Genomic DNA, 23,221 nt, shown 5'->3' with positions numbered 1-23,221 from the left:
TATCCTTGAAACGATAAGCACCTATATCAGGGGTTTCCAACCTTTACCACTTTAAAAACCATTCGGACCAATTTCACACAGAAAAAAACTAACAACGAGAGAAACAAAGACCAATTTAAATTTAAATCTGAAAAAACGTTTTTATATGTCTCACTACATTCGATTTTTGTTAGTTAGTTCTTTGCATATTAGGTACACAGTTAAGGCAAACGGAATTTCCCACGTTCCCACGTAGCATCGAATGCTGTGTTTTCTTGAGACGCGGTTTTATTTGTGTATTTAACGCGTATTGTTAGACAACTAGCAACAAACAGGTTGTTACGCGCACATATACAATGTAAAACGCAACAGTAACTTCGCGCGTTAACTTGCGCGCCGCCAGTTTACCGCTTTACGTTTCAATGGCATAGACGCGGTTGTAGCTAACTACTAGAAACTTTCTCTCGCAGTCGTTTCTCACAGCCATCATGCTGCTCATGCAATCCATAGCTCGCAAGAACGAATGGCCGCTCGACAAGATGTGTCTGCAGTGTGACGTCACAATGAAAAATAAAGAGGATTTCAACAGCCCGCCACACGAGGACGCTCGAGAAATACAGAAAAATGCGAAAATTCAGTTTAAGCCATTTGAAACCCATCAGCCACGGTGTTGAAACCTTGTCTATACGTTATGTTTAAAATGTCGACTAAAAACCTGCCAATAAGGTTACTTGGTTACGTGAATGCTGTATTGAACTCGCAAGGATGTGGGTTCGAATCCCGTCCAGCACGAAGCACGAAGCACGCAGCCTGTTCATACATCGCTAAAGCCACACAAACCAAAAACATGTAACTATCTTATCGCAGGAGCACGATGGGATACGCAAACCGGTCTAATGGCGGAATCCCATCTAAAGGAGTTAAACCCAGTAATCAGGGAGTCGAACCGGAACTGAACCCGAACCCACGAACCGGTTTGAGCAGTTAATTTCATTAAACCCGAACCGAACCCGAACCGCTAATTACGATTTTCGAAAAACCCGAACCGGAGTTCAGCCCCATATTTTGTTTTGCGTTGGACCCGAACCAGTAAAAAATGCAGTCTGTTTTGGATTTTGTGATTTTTTCCAAACAGCGGACTGACGAAAACACGAGATAGCACTTATAGGGCGTGTTAAAACTAACATTGTACAGGCAAAATTATTTTGGAGTGTGGTATAGGCAGGTAGTTGATGGGTAGAATAAAATTACAACGAATAAAAATTTGAACTGGTTAAAAAAACGCAAACCGGTTCGTATCGAATAATTTTCCCAAACCGGAACAAAACCCGAACTCGAAAATATACGTTAAAAACCTGAACCGAGCCCTTAAAACAAAACCAAGTAAACCTGAATATGACAAGCTCTTCGACTCCCTGTCAGTAATGCCGGCGATCTTTATCAAAGCTATACCCGTAGATAGACAGGAGACCAAGAACATATGCGAATGTCCTGTGTACAAGAACAAGTCTCGTGGTCCCACCTTGGTGTGGACATTCAATCTGAAGAAAAAAAAATCATCTTGATGGGTCCAGCTTTGTTGCTGCAAGTTTAAACTGTTAATGCAATGTGTAATAGTTGCTGTATTATTGATGTAGTTTTAAATGCACTTTCTAGTAAAATTGGTATTGTGTTTGTTGTATTTCTTTGTATTGTTCGCTCGAAGAGTAAAATAGAATGAATAACGAATAAATGAAACAAGCATTTATAGCTTGGATAATTGGCAATTTACATAGCACACACGAATAGTAATCACCACAAGCAAAATAGTAATGAATGCGGTACAATTAACGAATCACGTGACTGTGGAATGCGCGTACGCGAATACTGCCTTAAGGACAGTACATGAAGCGGAACCACAACAGTGTTAATGTGTTCTTTTTTTTGAAAAGTGTCACATAATAATACAGATACCACACTAGGGACGCAGAGCCAAAAAAACAGCTTCAAACGAATGTAAGGAGAAAAGCTGCGGAAGTCGAACCTTTTATACTGTCGTTTAAAGCTACGAAAGAGGGACAATTATGTAACGTAAAAGTGTCATACGTAAAAAAAGAGGTTTCGTATCAAGGTAAAGTTTTAGCTAAGCTGAGTTTTCAAGTTTATTCAACCAAAACGAAATTTAACCAAGCATGTAATTTCAGTTTAGGGGTTTTACCGCTATTATATTGTAATTTTCGGATTCGGTCACTTTTAATCTTGCTGCAATAATTATTTCTGCCCCACTGTGCAGAAGTATGTTTGGATAGGGAGGGCTGTTGTGTGGGTAATGTCTTCGCTTGCAGAACAGCTGCAATTACTGCACGAATGTGGATTTAGCAGTGATGACGCTTCACTGTATGAAGCAGAAAAACAAGTGAAAGAAATTGAACAAACATGCTCGAGAAGACTCACAAAACAAGATCTAGGTATATTTTTTATTGGTATATTTTTTGTGGTCTAGTATGATAATTTGCCTACAGATGCATAACATAACAATTTCTTATTTTATATGAATTCAAATTAGATTGTTTTAATGTAACTGTGCTGCTACAGTGACTTTTACTTGGCAAAATAAACTTAACTCAGATTACAGATTCAGTATTACTATCTTGTAATTCCCAAACTGCAGCCAACTGTTTTTATACTGATGTATCACATAAACTTATGTTTTTTTTGTTGTGTTTTAGGCTTGTATTGCTCTTTGCTGTTCAGCAAGGATGGTGGAATATTGCCCATAATTTCTAAGAATGTTGCCAAACCACAGGTAAAACACTACTCAGAAAATGCTAAACTATTTTTGCTCGGTTGCATATTCATAAAGTTTTCATCCAACTGGTATAAATTTGTGCAAAATACTTTTTTTTAATTAAAAACTTGAATTTTATCTTTGTAAGACTTGTCAAATCCAGAATCTTACTTAATATCAGCACAAAAATGTACGAGAAGGGATTCTGACATTTCTGTCCACTTTTGTGCCCCGTATTGGCTCATACGTACGACCATATGTTAGTGACATACATGGATGTTGTAATGTGGTGTATCGAAGCGACAGATTTGCAAAAAATAAAATCAAGGCCCTACAAGTTCTAGCAGAAGTAAGTTTGTTTTGTGTAAAAAATTATTGTCTGTTCTTAACCATACTTTTCTTTAGTTGATAGCTAAACGAAGTATAGCAGGGTCATTTGAACAGGAACAGATAAAAGGTTTGGTTAAAATGTTGTTTGAAGAGATTGCCACGACTAAATGTACATCAACAGGTGTGTAGAAACCAGTTTGCACTTTTAAATGTTATGTATCTTATGGATTTTAAAGTATTTAGGAAATATGATTGTTTGCATTGGATCTTTCTGACAAAAATATGCTCAATTATCTAATAGTCTTAAATCTGTCAACCAATGTATTGCTGTTTTTTAATGTGCTGATATGAAATTCAGAGCTGTTAAGTTTTGGGTTCTGGTTGCAACCTTTTTCAATTTGGTATTGTGTTATTCATTTTTTGTGTTTGTTTAATTGATTTACAAATTATACCATTTCAGTGAAAGGTCAATCATTTTACATGCTTGGTACACTGGCAAGGTGTTACCCTGAGTTTATGACAAACCACTCAGAACGACTCTTCGACATATTTCTGAGAGGACTCCGTAAAGAGGTGGATTGTAGCAACTTTGATTAAAATCCTACATTCCTTTCTATTTTTATTGCTATTCTAAAATAAATATTCTTAAAGCAGTTTTTAATGCAATTTTTTTTGTCAAAGTTTTATTGAGGAAAAAAAACATCATCAAATTTATTATTTTGCATTTGAAACAGGTAGTAAGTTGTATAGCAAATTCTGTAAAGCTTATAAGTTACTGGTTCGAAACAAAATGCATAAAAACCAAAACTCACAGTATTAATTTAATTCCCAGCCAATCCGTGACATTTGAACAAGTATAAATGTCAATTTTAGCATTTTTCATGTAAAATCATTTTTCAGTGTCTTTGTACTGTTCTTAAAATTAGTTAAAATATACATTATTTTTTCCAGATGATTACGTCCAACAAGGCTTCAGATCTCAAGCTTATTGAGGGTTATTTGTTGGGGCTTCATGCACTCTTGTTTTCATTTACTGCATCGTATGATGAAGATCCTGTTACGAGATGCAAAGAGATTTTGAGGTTTGCAAGAATGAGTTTGCAGCCACAAAATGAACTGAGTAGATTTGCTGTTCCTTTGGGTAAGTTATTAATCTTTCTTTGTTAATAAGTGGTTCAAAATAAAACAATGTGCTCAAATGTAAAAAATATGTTTTGTTTAGCAATATATTTGCCTAAAACATAAACATTAATTTCAAAATCCTATTATCAACTGAAGCTGGTGATTGTATAATGTACTTTTCATACGTTTCATTACCTTTCTGTTGTCATTTAAATGATTTACTTTTCAGCTGGAATGAAACTGCTTAAGGACCATGCAGCCCAGTTTGGTCCGCTGCTTGTAGAAAGTTACGAGTCATACTACAATGTTCTCAACTCCTGGTTTGAACACAAAAATCCACAATTAAAACATGAAGCACACGCTGCTTTGGACTCATTTTTACAACAGGTTTATAGCGACCAACTGCTTATAAAAACAATGAAACAGATTTGTTTTTTTGTTCATTTTTAGGTGGCTTCAACAATAGCTGATGAGAAAGGAGCAAGTTCAACATCCAAGCAATTGTTTATGGTCAGTATTTTTCATTCATACGTTTCACATTGCAAAGATCAATGTTAAATATAACCCAGTTTGTATGTTGGAAATTTCCTCATTTCAGAAATTTTTCTCCAGGGTGAAGTAATAGGCAACAAACGCAAATTATTTTTTACAGGCATTTTTTGTTGTTGTGTACTCTATCCTTAAGTTAAGACTATCATCAGGTAAATAAACACACGTAAATTCGTAATTGTATGATTTTGGTAACGAAAATGATTGATAACAGAAGGTAATGCACTTAATACAAGCATTACCTTTTTTCTAAGTCATGAATTTTGTTATGCTAGGTGCTTTACCATATTTTTTAAAAATTAGCTGGGTTTGTCATGCATAATGTCACAACACAACTAACATTTACAAAAATAGGTATTTTATGTTAACATTTTGCAAAAGCTGCAAAAAATCAGAAAATGGCTGCGAAATTTTTGTGTTAACTAAGAAGTAACTATTCGTTTAGTTTTTCATTCGAAAGTTTAAATTGATGATAAACTCGTCTGACACATCAAGTAAAGTGATGTCACTGGCTGTTAGAGGCTATGGATTGTTCGCTGGAGCATGTCGCCTGTTTCTGTCAAAGTCTGATGTACGTCACATGTTTTCAGAGATGATGAGCAAATGTGAACAGATGTTTTTGAGGTAAATATTTTTGTAGTATGAATGGCTGAGCACCACCATTACCATTTTTGTGCTACATTAATAATAAAATAATTGACATGACTTTGTTTGTGAAGTGGTGAAGAAGGGATCGATGACAACAAGATTCATCAACTTCCAAGTTTCATCCAATCACTTGCCAACATCACTCAGCAACTTGAGATGGATGACGATGGTATGTGATAAACAAAACAAGGTTGTATAAACCTTGAGCCAAATGTGGCCATGAAATAAAGAGTGTGTAATCCAAGAATACTTGCTTTTGAACTGAAGTTAGGCCCCTAGTTTTTTGCAAGCGAGCCTTATTCTGTTTTCTTTCTAAACATTTTTGCAGCCATATTTACACAGCTAGAAACCTTTTAGGAGGAAGTGTTATGTTATTGTGCAATTTTTTTTCATACATTTAGGTTCCAGTCAAGGTCTCTCAGAATCTTTTATGTCGTCTTTGTGTCGACTCTGTGTTCTTCTTGTCGAAAAATATCCTCGTCTGCACAGGAAATATTACTTCTTCTGTCACTCATGTATATTATCGGCAGTTCATGCTTTTGATGGAAGACCAGATGTTAGAGATGCTTTCTTGGAAAGAATAAGTCAGTGAAATTTTTTAAGCAAAAAATTAGTCAAAGTTTAAAAATATGTAAAGTGGAAATATTCTCATCTTTAATGATAACAACTCATGCCCATAAATAGTAGTGTAAAATAGGGATGTGCCAAAACTGTAAATGTTTGGTTTGGTTGAGCATCTCACGTTAATGCTTGGTGCTGGGCCGAGAATGCTTGGTGCATTGTGAAGGCACAAACATTCTTAATTCCATGCTAGTTTGGAACTATCCTCTAGGTCACCAGCGGCGTGTTAAGCTGTACAGACCCCAGAACTATGAGATATTCCAACATATGACGCATGTAATAAAACAGTCGTTTTTGTTCGTGGCTACCCTTTCGAATCATAGTTTTGTTTTACATGGGCATAAATATGCACATATAATGCCCGGGTCAGTTTGTGCAACTGCTCGGCCGAGCACCAAGCATAAAAAACAGCGATGCTCGGTACCGAGTAATCAGGTTCTGGCTTGGCTCGGCCCATCTCTAGTGTAGGATTGAACATATTTCAAAAAGTAAACATATTTTATATGGTTGGAGTACAAGTACAGTTGCCCATCTGTTTAATGTTATAACAAAATTTTAACCTGTCTGAAAACCAATTTCTTTCCTACATGTTTCACAAAACAACATAAAAAAGAATGTAAAATGCGAAACAAAACAAAAAGCATGGGTGTAGAATTTAATATCAGTGTGATATTAAAATGTAAGCTGCACGTGCGGTAGGGTAAAAATGTGTCGCAGCTTACAAGCTAAAATAAATACGGTAGTGAAAAAATTATGTTTGTCTGCATAAATAAATATTTTTGATGTTCTTCTGTCTATTTTGTATGACAAGTACTTCTTATCTTCAGCTTATCATGGTCTTATACGATCATGCTCTTATGGAGTCGTTCTTGGAGAGGAGAGAAGCAAAAATGAGGAAAGAGGCAGCTCTTTAGCTCCTCCAAGTGGTGTGGAGGGTGATGACATCATAGATGATGTAATCAATGATACTCGGACAATCACATACAAGGATTATGTTTCATTGTGGAGCAGTCTCATGTCTGAGAATAGATGGAGTGAGGTAAAATTAGTTTTTTTAAAGTGTATGCTTCTCTGCTTTGAGTCTTATTTTGCATTTTTGTAATATAATGCATGTCAAAATATAATGCTAAAGTTGATGGCTTGTTAAACTTGTATTTAGGTTTTTGAATTGGTTCATTAAGGGGTTTTAATAAATGCATAGAGAAAACTGCATCAACAATTTTAAGGACTATTTTTCTAAACTTTCAGTATTTAGCACCATTGCTCTAAATTCAAAGCGGATTTTTTTGTTGCAGACCACAGATTTTGTTGACAGATTAAATCTCGCTGTCAACAGGAAGGAACTTTGTCAAACTTTTACTTCCATATTTATAAAATCTGTTCTTAAGATTGTGACCAAGCTCAACCTGTCTGCAAGTAATACCAAGGTCTGTCATAATTTTGCTAAAAATCATCATAAAATCCCTTTGGGGGAATTTGATTTATGATTTATTTTTCTTTGGAAACAAAACTTCCAAATTACATTTAATTTATACACAATTTCTAGCCTCAGAAATTGAGCTATAATATTGATTTTTTTTTGGTTTAAAAGTTTTATGAAATTAAAATTACCAGAAAAACGAAAATCTATCTTGCAACCAAACAGACTGTTTGTTTTATTTTCAGGACCAAGATGAAGACAGCATTGCAAACCCAGGCCTTTTGGAAAACTTACAAGCTGAAAATGCAGATGATTTTAAAATTTTCATCAACATTGTCGATTTATGTTGGGATCTTCTTCCAAACGTGATGTTACTGGGATCACCAGCTGCCAAGGCTTTTTCTTTGCACTTTCAGATCACACTCCAGCAGTTAGTTGCTTTGTCAACCAGGTGAGTAATGCTTGTTTGTGTGTTTTTATGAATACTAATGAAAGGAAACAGGTGAAAAAGTAGGGTTAAGTTTTCGGTTAAATTCGCAAAAATTCTCAAAGCGTTAAACTCGAAAAAGTTTAAATTTTAAAATATGTACAACCCCTCAGGGCATTGTGTGATTATGTTGATTGAACTATGTTGCATGTCTCCAGATAGGTGCACATTGTTCTTGTATGATTTTTTTATATTATTTTTTTACTGACTATTATATTATTTACCCACTTACAGTCACCAATTCCTTTTAAAGTTTTTTAAGCATTTTAAAATCTTTTTCACTAATGAAGGTTTCCATTGGTCAGTGGTTTTTACAAGTTGTTGGCAACTATTGTGAAAATTTCCTGCAAACTCAACTACTTCTGTGTCACTAAATCTGCTGAATCATTCCTGGAAAGTCAGGGTGACTCGCAAGAAAGTATGGTTGTTACTGAAAGCGATAAAATGATGAATCTTTTTGCCAGAGATCGACAACAGACTTTGGTGCTGCTGCAAAAATTTGCTGTAGAAGTAAGTTATTAGGAGTTTGCATGCCATATATACAGTGTAACAACAATGAGCCATTTCATGACAACTAAACTAGAGACACACTGTTTTGACCTGTGATGTCCCATCAGTGAAGTTGGTAACAAGGCATACACCGTATTGGCTAGTATAGCCAGGCTATGGCACTCCAGTTTTGTTGGATTTTACAGGTTGAAAAGAACAGCCACAACTGCATATAAACCAATGTATTGTTATATTTGTTTTGTATCAAAGTTTCAGTTTTATGCCATCTTTTATGTTTCAGGTTGTGTCGAGACAAAAACAACACAAAGACGACCTGCTTGCTTCCAGTTTGTTTTTTCTTCTTAGTCTTCCAGCCAATGCAGCTGCTGGAATTATTTCTCACTTAACTCCAGCTGTACAGGTTAGTTTAGCTTGCAAAAATCTGTCAATAAAATGGTGTAAATATTGTAAATAGTTGTTTTGTTTAAAGAGGAAATTTTTAAGTTTCACAACATTTTGCAAATGTAACTTTTTTATTATGTAAACATTCACAATTTGTTCCTTGCATTGTTCCCCAGATCCGAGTTGCCAGGTTAAAATGGCGAAATTCTCGCGTATTAATTAATAGGGCCAAACCGCAATTAAGACGCTTTAAGTCAATACACAACATAACAGAATGATTGAGTTTGTTTGTTCGCCTTGCGTTTCATTTTTTTGTACGCACCTGCCACCCATGGCGCTATAGAGCTACAAGCAGTTAGCCTTATTCGCTTTTGCCGAGTGTGACGAACATGAATGGCAGAGACGTGAAAAAGTTTTAATATTGATCCACTTTTTTCTCAGAGAGCTGCAGTACTTGGACTCAGCTACTTTCCTCTTGCCAATGCGCTCATTAGTGCCCTCGAGCGGTGGAAAGAGGATTACATAAAAAATCCAACTGAGCTTAAACAAGTTATCATTTCACTGCAACCGTTTCTTGCATCAGAACAAAGTACAGAATATGGTGTTTTCAACCAACATGCTGCATAAATCATTTTAAACTTTGAACTTTTTTTGTATTTAAAGCTAAAGATTATGTGGTTCAAGAAAAAGTAAAAGTCAACAAAAAGTCAAAGTCCTCAATCAAAAAACAAAAGAATATCAAAGAGGCTGAAGAAAGCACAAGAAAAAAGGTAACGCTTTTTTTTATTGATAAATAATAAAAAAGAGCGAAAAACGGTAACAAATTACATCACACTTCAGTACATAACAGGCGACACCACTTTTTGCGGTAAGCAAGAAAGTTTCCACGTTTTTTTGATACATGACATTCTGATACACGTACTGAGTTAAGGAAGCATACAAATCTAAATACCGTCGGTTTATTTTCACTATATTTGCATTGGTAAATGACATATCTGGCACATAACAACATACAGTTCACCAATTTATCGCCGGATCCACCATTGTGGACACCAAAGAGTAAGTTCACGGGAGGTAACGTCAGTGGGACTCTGGTTCTAGCACTAATCCATGCACAAACGTTTTCCCAATACAGTCTAGTTACATGACAAGAATAAAAAACATGGTAAACGTTAAGAAAAAAAGTAACGCTATGTGTTCTTAAAACACTATTACGTCTGGCACCTCCTAGCGGAAGAAATCTGACAATAATTGAACACAAAACTGCCAGAGAGCGAGGTTTTTGTCATTACTGCTAATATAACAACACAGAAAAATGAACGCAGCGATTATTAAATGATTTGATATCAAGTGCATTTACATGTACAATCTCTCTGGTAGTTTTGTATACGGTCACCTTTTATGTCCGTGCCCAGTGTCCCTGTTAACGTAATGTCACACGAAACATTAACCGATTTAAAAATAGGCTATTGCTGCCAGGCATAATGTATAACAAAGTATTGCTCGTTCAGCAGTTTTATTATAAATAATCGACGTTTCGACGTCCTATACAAGACGCCTTCATCAGGATAATGACATAACTTGCAGGACAAAATTCCGATTTATTGACCCATAGGACTGTTGCAAAGAACTTGGCCTTATTAACCGACTTTTAGTTTGTAATCTGATTCAGCTGCCGCTTTTGTGCATGCAGATGCGATCCCGTGTTGTCAGATACCTGGGTAGTTTAGGTGGAAGTGTGCTCTCGTTCTTAAAGAAACCGGATGAGGGCAACGACGTCGCTGTAGCGGATTGGGACAAGGACATCGTCATCAAGTACGCTGTCCCGTTTCGTGACTTAAAACCTGAAATTCGACTGGGTATGTTTTTCAATTTTAGTTTTGTTGTATTATGTTTGTCGTACAAGCGCAAAAAGTTGAATATCTGCTCTCTATAGATCTATACCTCCCCCGGGTGATGGAAATCGCGTCTCAGTCGAGCGACCGACAAGCCAAGATAGCGGCGTGCGAGTTGATGCATTCTATTGTGCTGTACACGATAGGAACAAACGCTCAGACATTGAATATGAAGTCTGTCTCGGGTCTGATGCCTTCACTGTACAAGAAGTTGTTCCCAGTTCTGCTGAGACTTGCCTGTGATGTTGATCAGGTAAACTATGTTTTACCCTCAACCCATTTCAATTTTTGATTTGAGAGCATTTTTGTAACCTTCTTTCGCCAGCCATATCTAGTAGGGATGGGCCACCACTGCAAATGTTGTGTTTGGTCCGGCACCGAGCATCTCACGGTAATGCCCGGTGCTCGGCCAAGCACGCTCGTTGCATTGTGACGTCACAAACATTCCTTAATCCACGCTAGTTTTGTCTTTACGTCACCAGGGGTGTATTACGCTGTACTAGAAGTATGCGTTTTTCCACCTGATAACGCATTAAAAACACAGTTTTTTTTTCTTGGATACCCTTTAGAACAGTAGTTGCGTATGTTAGCAGGCCTTGAATATGCAAATTTAACGCTCGGGTCAGTTTGTGCAACTGCTCGGCCGAGCACCGAGCATCAAAAACAACGATGCTCGGTACCGAGTACTCGGGTTCTAACTCGGCTCAGTCACCCCAACCATCTAGTCACCTTAAAAAATGCAAATAGCTCCCTTATGGTATAATGTGTAAAAAAAGGAAATGAAAACTTCGTTTCAGCTGAAGATGCATGGAACTTTAATATAGTGGTTTAAACAACCTTCGGAGAACTTGACGTGTATGAGAATTAAGAGTTAAAGTTTTGGAAAAAATGTTAATTGCATTCCTGCCCTTCATTGGAAAATCCTGGTCATTTTTAGTCTTTTGTTTCAATTTAAAACTAAACAGGACCACATTTCAATTACAAATGATTCTATAGATTGGCATCATATTTAAGCAAATTGCTGCAACAGCTAAAGCTCTAATTTTGTTTTCGAAGGTCTGCAAGCAAATGTTCGAGCCTCTCATGAAACAAATCATTCATTGGTTCACGAATAATCAGCAATTTGAGAGTCCGTCAACGGCCACATTACTCAATGCACTTATGGTAAGTTTTAGGCGCGGTTTTCCTACTTTAATGAAGTGTTTGAGTTACAATATCAACATAGATTTAACCTCGATTGTTAAAAATATTTTCGTTTACCAGGATGGCCTGGTCGATTTCGATAACGCAGCATTGCGGGAGCTATCAGCCCAATTCCTTTGCGAGTTCTTGGCTTGGTCAGTCAAGCAGAACACGGTTAATACGTCATCATCTCCAACCAACGCCAAATCCATCTTGAAACGCATCTACAGTTTGGCTCGGCACCCGTCATCGGCAAAGAGGCTCGGAGCTACGGTGGCTTTCAATCATCTGTACAGGGTGTTCAGGTGCGTTATAGCGATGGACCAAAACTCCAATCAATCTGTGTAACTCCGGAGTGCACGACCTACAGCCGAGCATATGTAGGCTAAAAGATACATTAGGTTAAGTAAACATAAACAAGTGACTTACGGATATCTCATTGTTTACACAAAGCGTAACAATATAGATAGAAACGTCATACGTAGCCGAGAGTTATAGAAAAGGCGTTTTAATTGAAATCAATGAACGAAGTTAGTCATTAATCTTAAATTTTAAGTGAATAGAATACTAGAATAAGTTGTATTTTACTGTTTGGATTTCTTAACTGTTATTTTGAAACAAAAACATTGACACACTGGCGGTGGTTGATAAAATACGAACATGTGATGCGGCCGTCAATAGTGAAAAGGTTGTGCATCCCTGGCGTAACCGCTTAAAACTACCGGTAGCTTTCTTTCAGTGGTTGTTTGTTTCGGTCAGTTTTTGTCCTGTTTTCTAACAAGAATGGTTGGTTTTAAACTGGAATGTCCAAATTTGGTACAGAACGTTCTGTGCAGAGTGTACATATACGTTGTGTTAGTGAAGTATATTTCTATGAATTTGCCAAGGTTTTTATGCGAATAACCGGTTTGCAGTTAGCTGGATTCATCTGAGCTACGTTGGGCGTTATTGAACCCTAAGTAGAATAAATGTCTTGAATTTAGGAGTAACGTGGTTTGCATGTATTAGACCAGTGGCTGGACCGGTAAAAACTTACAAAATTTCCACGGACCGGCAACAAAAGATCGTAGTGAACCAAACGGCTAATTTGCGGACCGGTACCGGTCCGCGGACCAGCGGTTGGATACCACTGTATTAGACCATATGTTTCTTATGAACTGTGGAAGCTTCAATCACACCTACCCTATCTGCAACTGTTCTGTATATTCATTGGAGTGACGTCACACAAAATTGGTTTGTCTTAATCTGACTATTTCTCCCTAAATGGGGTTGGAATCAACAACCTTGTGTACACAAAGTAACACAAATTCTATTTTCCGTTGTATTACAGTTCTGAATCGAGTTATAGGAATAGAAATGTATATTTCATTGCAAGGCATTGTTGCGTCACACTCATTGCAACACAAAGCAGATTTACAACAAACAAAGTTCACCACTGTGACGTCATTATGATATTATTGTTTTTTTAGTTTTTCTTTTGCAATCCGCAAACTATCCTGGCTTGAGTCCATGAGTCGCTTTCGCTCTTCCTCGGTCAAATCCTTAGTTTTTTTGCAAGCTTCAATTGCTTCTGTGTAATATTTCACGGCCTCCTCATCACGTGATGTTTTTCCGCAAACGAACCCAAGGTTGTTCAAAAAGCCACCGTAGACTAGATATTTGGTTGCATCATCTCCAAACTTGCGTTTCAACAAACTTATTCCTTTCCTGATAGTTTCTTCCCACAGTTGATAGGAGCCGATCAAATATAGACTGTATCCAATATTACACAAACACTCTGCCACACATACGCATCGAATTTTGTCGTCGACTTGTGGTAGAGTTTGAATCTGGTGACGCATGTCAGCGATTAAAGGAATCACGTGATCTTTCACAATGGGTTTGTTTGTGACGTCACTGTCCACCATTGATTTGTTTGTTTCATTCAATTGCCACGCACAATCCTTTACACCTCTCGCTGCGTCGTCGGAACTTTGTTGCTTTGCATAGAAATCTGATGCAATATGGCAGAACAGGATCGACTCGCAATATTTCTTCGCAGTTCTAAGTTTTACAGCAAAAGTTTTTAATTCATTTGCTGCGGTTTTGACTTGGCTTTCAATTAACCTTGAAAGTTGTTGTTTTGTCAAATTTGCTACGTTGTATTTTCCCCGTTTCACAGAATCTGAGTATTTCTGAACCAATCGGGATTTTTCGTTACTTCCACCTGTAGAAAGAAGGAAAAACACAAAATAGTAAAAAACAGGCGGAAACAGGAAAAAAAACAGAAACGATGAAAACTTACTTTTGGGTTGAAATATTCCATCGAGATCTGTGCTAGTGACATCACCTGAAATAATCAAGCATGTTTTACTTACCAATATCTCCAAGAAGACGAAAATATGTCGCACACTCAGCCCAAATACGAAAAAAAAACTTTTTTTTTACTCCACTAGTTATATCAGCTAGCCACTGAAAGTGTTTTCTGCTGTTGGGTGTTTATTTCAAACTGACCCCGATATTTTAACATCTTTTTACAAGGCTGTTGTGGCGCAACATAGGGTGTTTTGATAGAAGTTAACATTTCTGTCCCAAAATTTGATAGTTCGCATAATTAAATGGAAGGATTTCGTCTTTGCTATCGGTTTAAATACGTACAAGCTTTAACAACCCGGAAATGAGATATGAATATTATAAATGCGCAATACTGAAATACCTTTTTGCTGTGGTGATGTGACGCCATGTGCTGCACCCATCTGTTGAGGTCGTGAACTTTGACCTGCTGGTGTGTCACGTGATGTGCTGGGAAGGTCGATGTTGATTGCTGGTCTGTTCGATTCTGTCAATCAACAAACATCGGTTGTAAACACACATGAATGACGAAAATGACGTCATCGCCATGCAAATAACGACAGAACGTTAAAGTTAAATGATATTTGTAAAGTTTTGTGTCTCGTTATTCAACCAACATTCGCTGTACCTTGGGTTGTCAGAAATGTTTGGTCACGTGGTGAAAACTGGCGAATCGGAACAAGTTGATTCTCAGCTGGTCTTTCAACTTTCAAATCCATTTGCCTCACACAATTTGTCACTTGTTCCAGAATCGCTGCTGGGTTTTGTGCGTCAACTAAACTCTGAAATTTGTCTCTAACTTCAGTTATATCTGGACGTTTTGTTGGATCGTGCTCCCAGCATCTTTTCATTTCTTCTTCCATCACTTCGACTGCTTCTTTGTCGTTGTTTTCGAGACTTGCTTTCAAATCATCAATCCCATCACAATCAGGCCTTTCACCGTTGATGATGGCATTCGTCAAGGTATTTATTTCTGTTGGTGGATAAGGCTCTTCACAAGTAAGAGACATATGGATTACCAAGCCATACCCATACACGTCGTGCTCTTTTTTCGGTCTCATAGTCACTTTTTTAAGTCAATTTTGCGTGTAGATCCCTCGTAAGCAAAATGTTTTCTGGTTTTATGTCGTTATGAACCAATTTGTGACCAGGCAAATTGTGAATAAAAGCTATTCCGTCCGCTGTTTGGACCAACTGACGAAGACGGAGTGGAATTCCTTTTGTGATTCGGTTATTGAGAAGGAAATCTCTGAGGTTACCACCTTCATAATACTGCATGACAATTCCCATGCCACACGACAGCGTCAACCAGCCATATGTCCTCACTACGTGTTCAGTTTGGGCGGTTTGCAGCTTGCCTAGTTCTTCCATGACGCTGTAAATAAAATCAGGCCTAAAATATTTGATTTTAACTCAATGTCTAATAGTGGCGGGTTCATATCCTGCCCATTCCTAACGCCTAGTGTTACTCAGAAAATAGGAACCGCAGATGATCTTGGATTTGTTATTCAACAACTTGTCACAAAATATATTTGGCACCTCCAAAATGTTCTGTTGTCTACTCTACGACATTGTTTTTAGTCAACACACCCCAAGCACATAAAAATGATTCACTGAAACATTTTGCCATGTTACATGGATTGGTCGTTTGTCGTTACTGTATCTGTCTCACACTTTGGCCACAGAGTAGCGTAGGTTGGTTTATTACGTCACAATTGATCAATGAGTTAACTAGATTTGGTATAAACTAGACAAGGTTGACTAGATTGTACAGGCGAGCGTTGTTCGCCACAGTGATATTATGAATCATTTTTGAATTGGTACAAGAAAGCTCGGGAAACCCCTGCGGAACCCCTGAGAAAGTTGTACGAAACCCCGGTTGATGAGCCCTGCTTTAATGTATAGGCGGGCTCCAAATTCAAGCCAGATTACAACTCTGAGACAATCTATGATGACAAAAAAGGCATATGGCTCTTTCTCAAGTGGCGCGGTATTTTAACATATTGCATTAAACCGCTCGTTCGCATCCACGCGAAAATAAAATTGTTTGTTTTATTTTAGGACATGCGAATAACGCACAGTCGGCGACCAAGTCGGTAAAAATTTAGCTTGAAAAAAGTACTTAGCATCTAAAACCCGGAAAGTCGTAGGATTGGAAAGTAAAAAAACCCGGGGAATATTGATTCCGGGATTTTCTATTTTTGTCCTGAAATCCCAACCCTAAATCGTACTCGGTGGTCTCTATGTGGACACCAAGATCGGGTGGGAAATAGTCGATTAAATCAAGAATACGAACACATCCACTTGTAATAAATCCAAACTCGATAGATATTTGCAACTAACCCTTAATTTTGTGCATTACAACAAAATTGGTTACATCACATTACAAAAAAGTGGTTAAGCCACAATAATAAATGGCAGAATTTCTTTTGGTGGATTTTTCAACCTGTGGCCCTGTTCGCAAAACGCTGATTTGGAGCAAGGTCGCGCCGTTTTACATTCCGCATTGTTTCGTCACATAAGCGGCCGCTCGCTTTGTGTTCATTCAAGCGTGAATTGCAGAGGTGACGTCAATAGAAACTTTTTAGTTCATTTTGTTTTTAAACGTTTTTCTCATGAGCTTTGTGCGTTCAGCCGTGAAAAGTTTTGCCGTTTCAGTCTTGTTTTGTGCTCAGCTCTTTAAGCTAAACACAGTTGGCTGCATAAAGTTTGTTGCCTTACCACTGTTTAAACCGTTCCTTTGTTTGTTTCCCGCCATGGCATTCCATGACTTTAACAGCAAGTTTGTTGAGTTTTTTATGTTTTCCGACGAGAACCACTCCGAAACTTCCAGAACCCACAATACTTGACTTTGTGTTTGGGTCGCACAGAATATCATCAGCATCAAATTCACGCAACTAAATGCAAATACTTTTGTTAACTAATGCAAAATTTTACGAACTATTACAAGTATTAAAAACTGTTAACTAATCTGACTTACATTAGATTGACTTGCCATCTTCAACTTTTGTCACTTGAAGTAAAGATTTTGTTAAACGTTTGTCAACCACTCCTTTATTCAGCAAAGTTTCAACTTAGTTCCTCTCTCAGCTGATCATGTGCTTTGATGTGAACTAACTTTGTCCCTAGATTCGCATGACTGGGTGCGGTGGCAGCGCCGTTTCATGCGAAACCATGCAAAAACATCTCAATTTAATTACGTTCACAGTAGTCATGGTGGCGAAAATGGCGTTACAGTCCATTAAATTTCGCTGTGAAGTTCAAAGCACGAAAAAATATGTTAGGAGAGGGTTTTTATTGCTGTTTCTGCAAACCAAACCAAACCTGAGTGTAGCGTCGCATCTATGGGGGCAGAGCCTTGGAATTAGCCAGTGCGAGCAACAGATTTGTCAGTTGATCAAGTTGAATTACCCTCGTGCAGATGTAACAGTTATGGCACAATATTAGGTATACAGGTGGTTAATCACACACCAACTTACCGGCGAACTAACCAGGTTGCAGCAATACAATGCACAACGCAAAGTATGCAGATCTAACTTGACTATGCTAAAATCGAAGCGACATGATGTCAACTACTGTTCCTGTAACAAGTAAAACATAAAAACACACAATGCTATGACGCAGGATAAATAGGCTCGGCAACAGTTTACATAAATTATCAGTAAACTTCCTGTTTATAGAAAGAAAAACACATATCAATCAGTTATTTCTTATTTGTTACAAGATTTCTTTCATGCGGTCAACACATTGAGCAGACACTAATAAACGCAAAACCATGCGGTCTCACACAAGGTAATTGCACCACAATGGATTTCACGTCACAAAGTCATTGTTGCGTCAGTTCGCCGTAATTTTGTGCTGCAACGCCGAAAACACGACTCATTACTGACACCGCGTGGCTGACATGTGTTTTAAGCTGGTTGTGTCTGATGGCCTCGCTGTTCCTCCTCTCCTTAAAATAATGTTTATTACCAACCTAGCAAATGAGCCACAATCAGTATCTGGGCAGTATCTGAAGGCAATTACTTAAAGACAGTCTATGTTTTATAAAATTATGCTTGTAAAATATAGTCATTTCCATCGTACAATCAACCGTGTTATGAACTCGCACTTTCAAAATGTCCCTCCTTTGCAGAGAACAGGAAACATTGGTTGATGATTACACGCTAGAGATTCTTGTCACTTTTATTGATTGCTTGGCTCTCTCACATGACGATGATTCATCACTTGGGACCGAATCTTCATGTGTACAGGTAAATTACAAGCGATCAGTTGTTGCTATTTTTTTTGTTCCAAGAACCCATCGCGAAACTAACTTCTATCACTGGTAATCATAAATACACTACCAGGATCATACCTGAAGCGTCCATGCAGACCAACGACCATGTTGCACTCGGTCCATTTATACACTCATATGTAAAGTTTTACTGCACCAGGCCCTATTGAAGACTTCATAAAGTTTTTAAGCCAAGCATTTACGCAGATGGCAAAGAATAAAAAGCTAACCTGCGGTATATATAGAATTCATACCAACGGCACGACTCTTTCAGGGACTTGCGCTTTACCATCTGAGCTACTAAGACCCTGTCCTTTTTAGTAGTATAATTATTCAAGTGACGCAACATTCATTTTAGAGTTTGAAACACATTGAACGGATTGTGAAAGCCAAGTTCAAAATCCTCAACAAACCTTCGAACAATCGTCGAATCCCGAAAGGTTTTAATCCGACTCAACCTGTTACTCTTGTCCATGTTGTGGAGTGGATGTTTGATCAATGTGGAAGACCTCAGACTGGTGAGATTATCAGTTTGAAAAACGGAACGAAAACTTGAGTAGCTTAAATTGGAAGAAAGTTAATCAAAATCATAAATGTCAGAGAGATATTGTATGTAGTGGAAACATTTCATTCCAGGAATTTTATGAATAGCTGTTGCCAAATGGAATACCTTAAAAGTCATTGTACAACGTTTTTTTTGCCAATAATGACAATGTTTAGTCAAAAAGATTAAAAATTGTAGTACGTACCTACGTTTGTGCTACTGATGTGGAACTTTTATCAGTAGGTAAGCTCTCGAAATCCGTGTGTTCTAACGTAGAAACTTTATGAACCTTTTCTGTCCGTTTTTAATGAGTAAATTTTGTTTTCAGAATGCAGACACCAGTGCATGCGACTTTTCTACGATTTCGTGAAACTGATTCCTGACGATAAACTCCGCTCTGCCACCTTGTGGATTAATAAGAAGAAGGAGAAAGACGGAACACAATATTTTGTAAAGAAGTAAGTTCAAAATGACTAGTCTTGTATGTGTGTCTGCATTTTTTTTAAAAAAGAGAAAGACTGCGCCCAAACGGATTTTTTTCCTATGCCAGGATTTATTTTTTGCCTCCAACCTCTTGATGTATTTGCTTTTTCCCCCTCATACTGTATATTGTGCGACATTTTTCGCCAATAAACAAACATGTCAGGATTTATTTCTCTGTATTAAATTAAAATATTAATATTGATTTATATTTTGTTTAGTAAAAAGCAGGCGTGTACATTCAATATGATTTCTATAATTTATGACTTAATTGCTTTTTAAAAAAGGCAAAAAAGTAATGCTTTGTTTTAAGGTTCGAAAGTGGCAATGGTGGAAATGGGATCCAGACTTACACGTTTCTCTCGTCAGTGTGCAGCAAGTTTTCGGTGAAATCCGCTTGTAACTGGTTTGATCTGGTTCTTGCTGCACTGGAGGCTTATTCGTGGCTGTTTCAAGAAAAACTACTCACACCGGTTGAAGTCCTTTGTGGTATTTTATCTTTTTAAAATTGTAAATATTTGAAAGGGTTCACTTTAAAAATTACGTCACATTCATATGTCGTCATAACGGATAATAACTTTATATTTCTATTGGTCCAATCAGTCAAAACACTTGTGTTTTTTGCTCTTTTCTTTGCATTCTTAGAACTGTGTTTTAGTCTGGTTTGCAACTAACTGTCCTATTTTTTCTTTGCAGAAAATCGATCCGCGAGTTTCCTTTTCCGAAGTCTTCGCTATTTTATCTGTGACGTAGCGCAGATAGGAATTGAGGACTTGGCTTCAAAATTGGTCAAATCAAAATCTCAAGGTATCAATCTCATTGAATTTAATTAGTTTTGATAGACAGAATATACATATCTAAGTTTAACGCGACGATTCTATGTCTCATCTCGACTAAAGTATAGTTGGCGTTAAGGGGATTGGTAACTCGATGTATCGCTAGAATAAAGCCTGACCTTAGATCTGCATTAAACAGTACACTTTATAATATTGACTACCTTTTCATGGTAACTGTGGCATTCATGAGCTTGAATTTAAGATAACATATTTTATGTCTTGTATATCATTAATGTACGATAATTTAATCTATGTCTCTGTGTACTAATAAAAAAGGATTTAAGGCACAGGTAGCAAAAAAAGTTTTTGAGCTTAGATTAGACTTAAGCATATCACACTAAAACACCCTATAACATATGGACTACATTTACTGTGGAATAGGTGAGCCTTTTAAGCTATTTGCAACAAACTTCTTGCCCAAGCTGTCACATACATTCTTTTGTACATTTAACTAAACATGAATATAATAAACCCAAGCCCATAAAAATGATAATAAACTGACAATCTAGCATTAAAATGTATTTTATTTTCAGTGTTTGTATTCACCCCACAAGACACGCAGACTTACAATCACAACAAGTGCTCACTCATAAGTAGAACTTTGCAGTTCTTTGCCATGTTGCTGCAGCGATTCCCTGACACAGTCATGAAGGTAAAACCGATTTATCAACCTGTGTTTTCATGTAAATCTTTCGACTTTTAAATCTATTTTTTTACTCCACTTTCACAAGTTTCAAAATAGTTTTACAAACTTATATGAACGTCATTTACTGCTTTGGACTATATTTTTATTTTAAATTGCTGACATGTGATTTATGTTGCTGTTAACATTTTCAGAACTATCGTGTTTTTTTGTTTGTTAGCTTTTTCGTGAATAAAATAGATTTCCTAAAAATGCTTTCAAAAAATGCAATGATGATATTTTAAACTGGTCAAGTCGAAAATCTTCTTTTATCATTTAAATTAGATTTTTAATAGTTTAACCTGTGATGTCTTTTAACTGTAACAAAAGTTTAAAACTGCGTGTTTTCAATTTCATTTTCCGAATTCTATATTCTCAGGTTATTCCGGACGACTTCTGGACGCGCGAAACTCTCTTATCACTGATTTGCACAACAACAGTTTGTCCATCAACACTTGGCTTCGATACTTTGAACGATGAAAACGTGGTGGAAAATTTACGAATGCTTTCCACCAAAATCGTGTCTTTGCTCCTTAAACATCTTCCTACGGATAAGAAGCTTTTGTTTGTGAAACTTATGGCAGAAAAGTTGACAGAATTCGGGTAAACATCTGGATTTGTAGACCCATTTGTTATCTTATTGTGTATAATGCTTGGGTGATAGTGGTTGCTTGTTAAGTTTGAACATTAAATTTTGTTTTCTTTAGCCGGACATTCCTTTTAAAGTTTGATTGAATTACGATTTTACTTTTCTTTGAGTAACGATTTATTTTACTTTGAGCAACGTTTTAACAATCCTAACAGCATCTATATCTATTTTATTTTATTGTTTTACTAGTAGACTTTTCTATTTTTTTCGCACTGTAATTCTGAAAATCTTAGCATTTGAAAGTGAAAGTGCAAATCACCAAAAAAAAAATTAACAAAATCTCAGCTTATACGCAAACGTCTGTTGGTTAAATCGTTGAACTCAACTGAACACTGCTATGTTTAAAAACAATAATCTGCGATGCAATGGCAAATAACCTACGAATCGCGGTAGAAAATTAAAAGTTGTATATTTCAGAAACCTGATAGATTTGCTGCCTATCCCGTTTAACGAGGAAGGACCAGAAAAAAGTCTTCCAATTCAGGACTTGGTTCGTGGTTACGCAATCCTGTCTGAAAGCAAAATGCTTGATGAAATCATCACAAACGAAAGTCAGGTACAAAAAATACTAGGGATGGGCCAAAACTATAAATGCTCTGTTTGATTGATCAAGGCCAGGCATCTCACTTTCATGCTCGACCGAGCACGTTCGGTACAATATGTCGTCATAAACATTCCAAGTTTCACGCTAGTTTTGTAGTTTTCCAAGGTCTCTTACGTCACCAGCGGTGTACTAAGCTGTACAGGCCCCAGAAGTTTGCATTTTTCGAGCGCATTTAAGAATCAGTCTTTGTTGTATTGAATACCCTTTCGAACACTAGTTTTGCATGCAGGGTACGAATGTGTTCATTTAATGTTTTGGTCAATTTGTGGAACTGCTCGGCCGAGCATCAAAAACAGCGATGCTCATGACGGAGTACTCAGGTTCTGGCTCGGCTCGGCCCATCCCCCAAAAATACTATTTTACATTCATTCTGTATAGTTTTCACTTTCGGTTGTGATTTTTTCTAATTTGTTTTCACAGGGTTTGAATCAAGGATGGTTTCGCAAGGTTTTTTTGTCTTTGTTAATTATTCAGGCGCACTGCACCTTTCGGCCAAGTTCATATCTGTCAGTCATAATTTTTTTACAGAAAAAATACAGAAAAAAAACACTTTAATTTCTTCCTCAAACAACAGCGCAATATAATCACATGTGTGCGTAGTTTCAGTGCGTGATGAGTTTGTTTTGTTTTCAGGAGAATTTCGATGTGGAAATGTTACGTAACAGGATTTTTGAATCAGTTTTTGGATCAGTTGTATCAAAAGGGGACGATTTGCAACTGAACCCTGTAACACTGGCACCGAAAGATGTTGAAATCGGGAACATGCTGCTCCAACTAGCGTTAAAACTCGGTAAATGCGTCATAAAATACGGCGTTGTGTTACGTCATATAAAATTGTTGTACGTCATCAAATTGTTCTACGCCGCAAAATATGACGTCGTAATACGTCATCAATGAAATGTTATACAGAAGACAGGATAAAACAATT

At 37.1% G+C, this 23,221-nt stretch overlaps 1 protein-coding gene across 1 annotated transcript in view; it reads left to right on the top strand.

Annotated features, from left to right (window-relative positions):
- Positions 1-2,211: 2,211 nt before the first annotated feature.
- The window catches only part of LOC145224736 (DNA-dependent protein kinase catalytic subunit-like), a 51,431-nt gene continuing 30,421 nt past the window's right edge, over positions 2,212-23,221 (top strand). The window contains exons 1-31 of the mRNA XM_080091318.1: positions 2,212-2,426; positions 2,688-2,764; positions 2,928-3,095; positions 3,152-3,257; positions 3,537-3,649; positions 4,028-4,217; positions 4,428-4,585; positions 4,649-4,708; positions 5,193-5,371; positions 5,467-5,564; positions 5,797-5,979; positions 6,844-7,055; positions 7,312-7,443; positions 7,682-7,887; positions 8,214-8,433; positions 8,714-8,833; positions 9,256-9,403; positions 9,478-9,584; positions 10,508-10,673; positions 10,751-10,962; positions 11,766-11,873; positions 11,973-12,196; positions 18,358-18,475; positions 18,857-19,016; positions 19,371-19,500; positions 19,836-20,011; positions 20,219-20,329; positions 20,892-21,010; positions 21,420-21,643; positions 22,107-22,245; positions 22,927-23,083. Coding sequence (XP_079947444.1) covers positions 2,288-2,426; positions 2,688-2,764; positions 2,928-3,095; positions 3,152-3,257; positions 3,537-3,649; positions 4,028-4,217; positions 4,428-4,585; positions 4,649-4,708; positions 5,193-5,371; positions 5,467-5,564; positions 5,797-5,979; positions 6,844-7,055; positions 7,312-7,443; positions 7,682-7,887; positions 8,214-8,433; positions 8,714-8,833; positions 9,256-9,403; positions 9,478-9,584; positions 10,508-10,673; positions 10,751-10,962; positions 11,766-11,873; positions 11,973-12,196; positions 18,358-18,475; positions 18,857-19,016; positions 19,371-19,500; positions 19,836-20,011; positions 20,219-20,329; positions 20,892-21,010; positions 21,420-21,643; positions 22,107-22,245; positions 22,927-23,083 — 4,660 coding nt within the window. The 5' untranslated portion in view covers positions 2,212-2,287. The remainder of the gene's footprint in view (positions 2,427-2,687; positions 2,765-2,927; positions 3,096-3,151; positions 3,258-3,536; positions 3,650-4,027; positions 4,218-4,427; positions 4,586-4,648; positions 4,709-5,192; positions 5,372-5,466; positions 5,565-5,796; positions 5,980-6,843; positions 7,056-7,311; positions 7,444-7,681; positions 7,888-8,213; positions 8,434-8,713; positions 8,834-9,255; positions 9,404-9,477; positions 9,585-10,507; positions 10,674-10,750; positions 10,963-11,765; positions 11,874-11,972; positions 12,197-18,357; positions 18,476-18,856; positions 19,017-19,370; positions 19,501-19,835; positions 20,012-20,218; positions 20,330-20,891; positions 21,011-21,419; positions 21,644-22,106; positions 22,246-22,926; positions 23,084-23,221) is intronic.

Source organism: Phallusia mammillata, chromosome 1 (genome assembly GCF_965637545.1).
Source record: "Phallusia mammillata chromosome 1, kaPhaMamm4.hap1.1, whole genome shotgun sequence".
Lineage (NCBI taxonomy): Eukaryota > Metazoa > Chordata > Ascidiacea > Phlebobranchia > Ascidiidae > Phallusia > Phallusia mammillata.
Note: the sequence above shows the minus strand (reverse complement) of the source record. Positions and strands in the feature narration are given on the sequence as shown.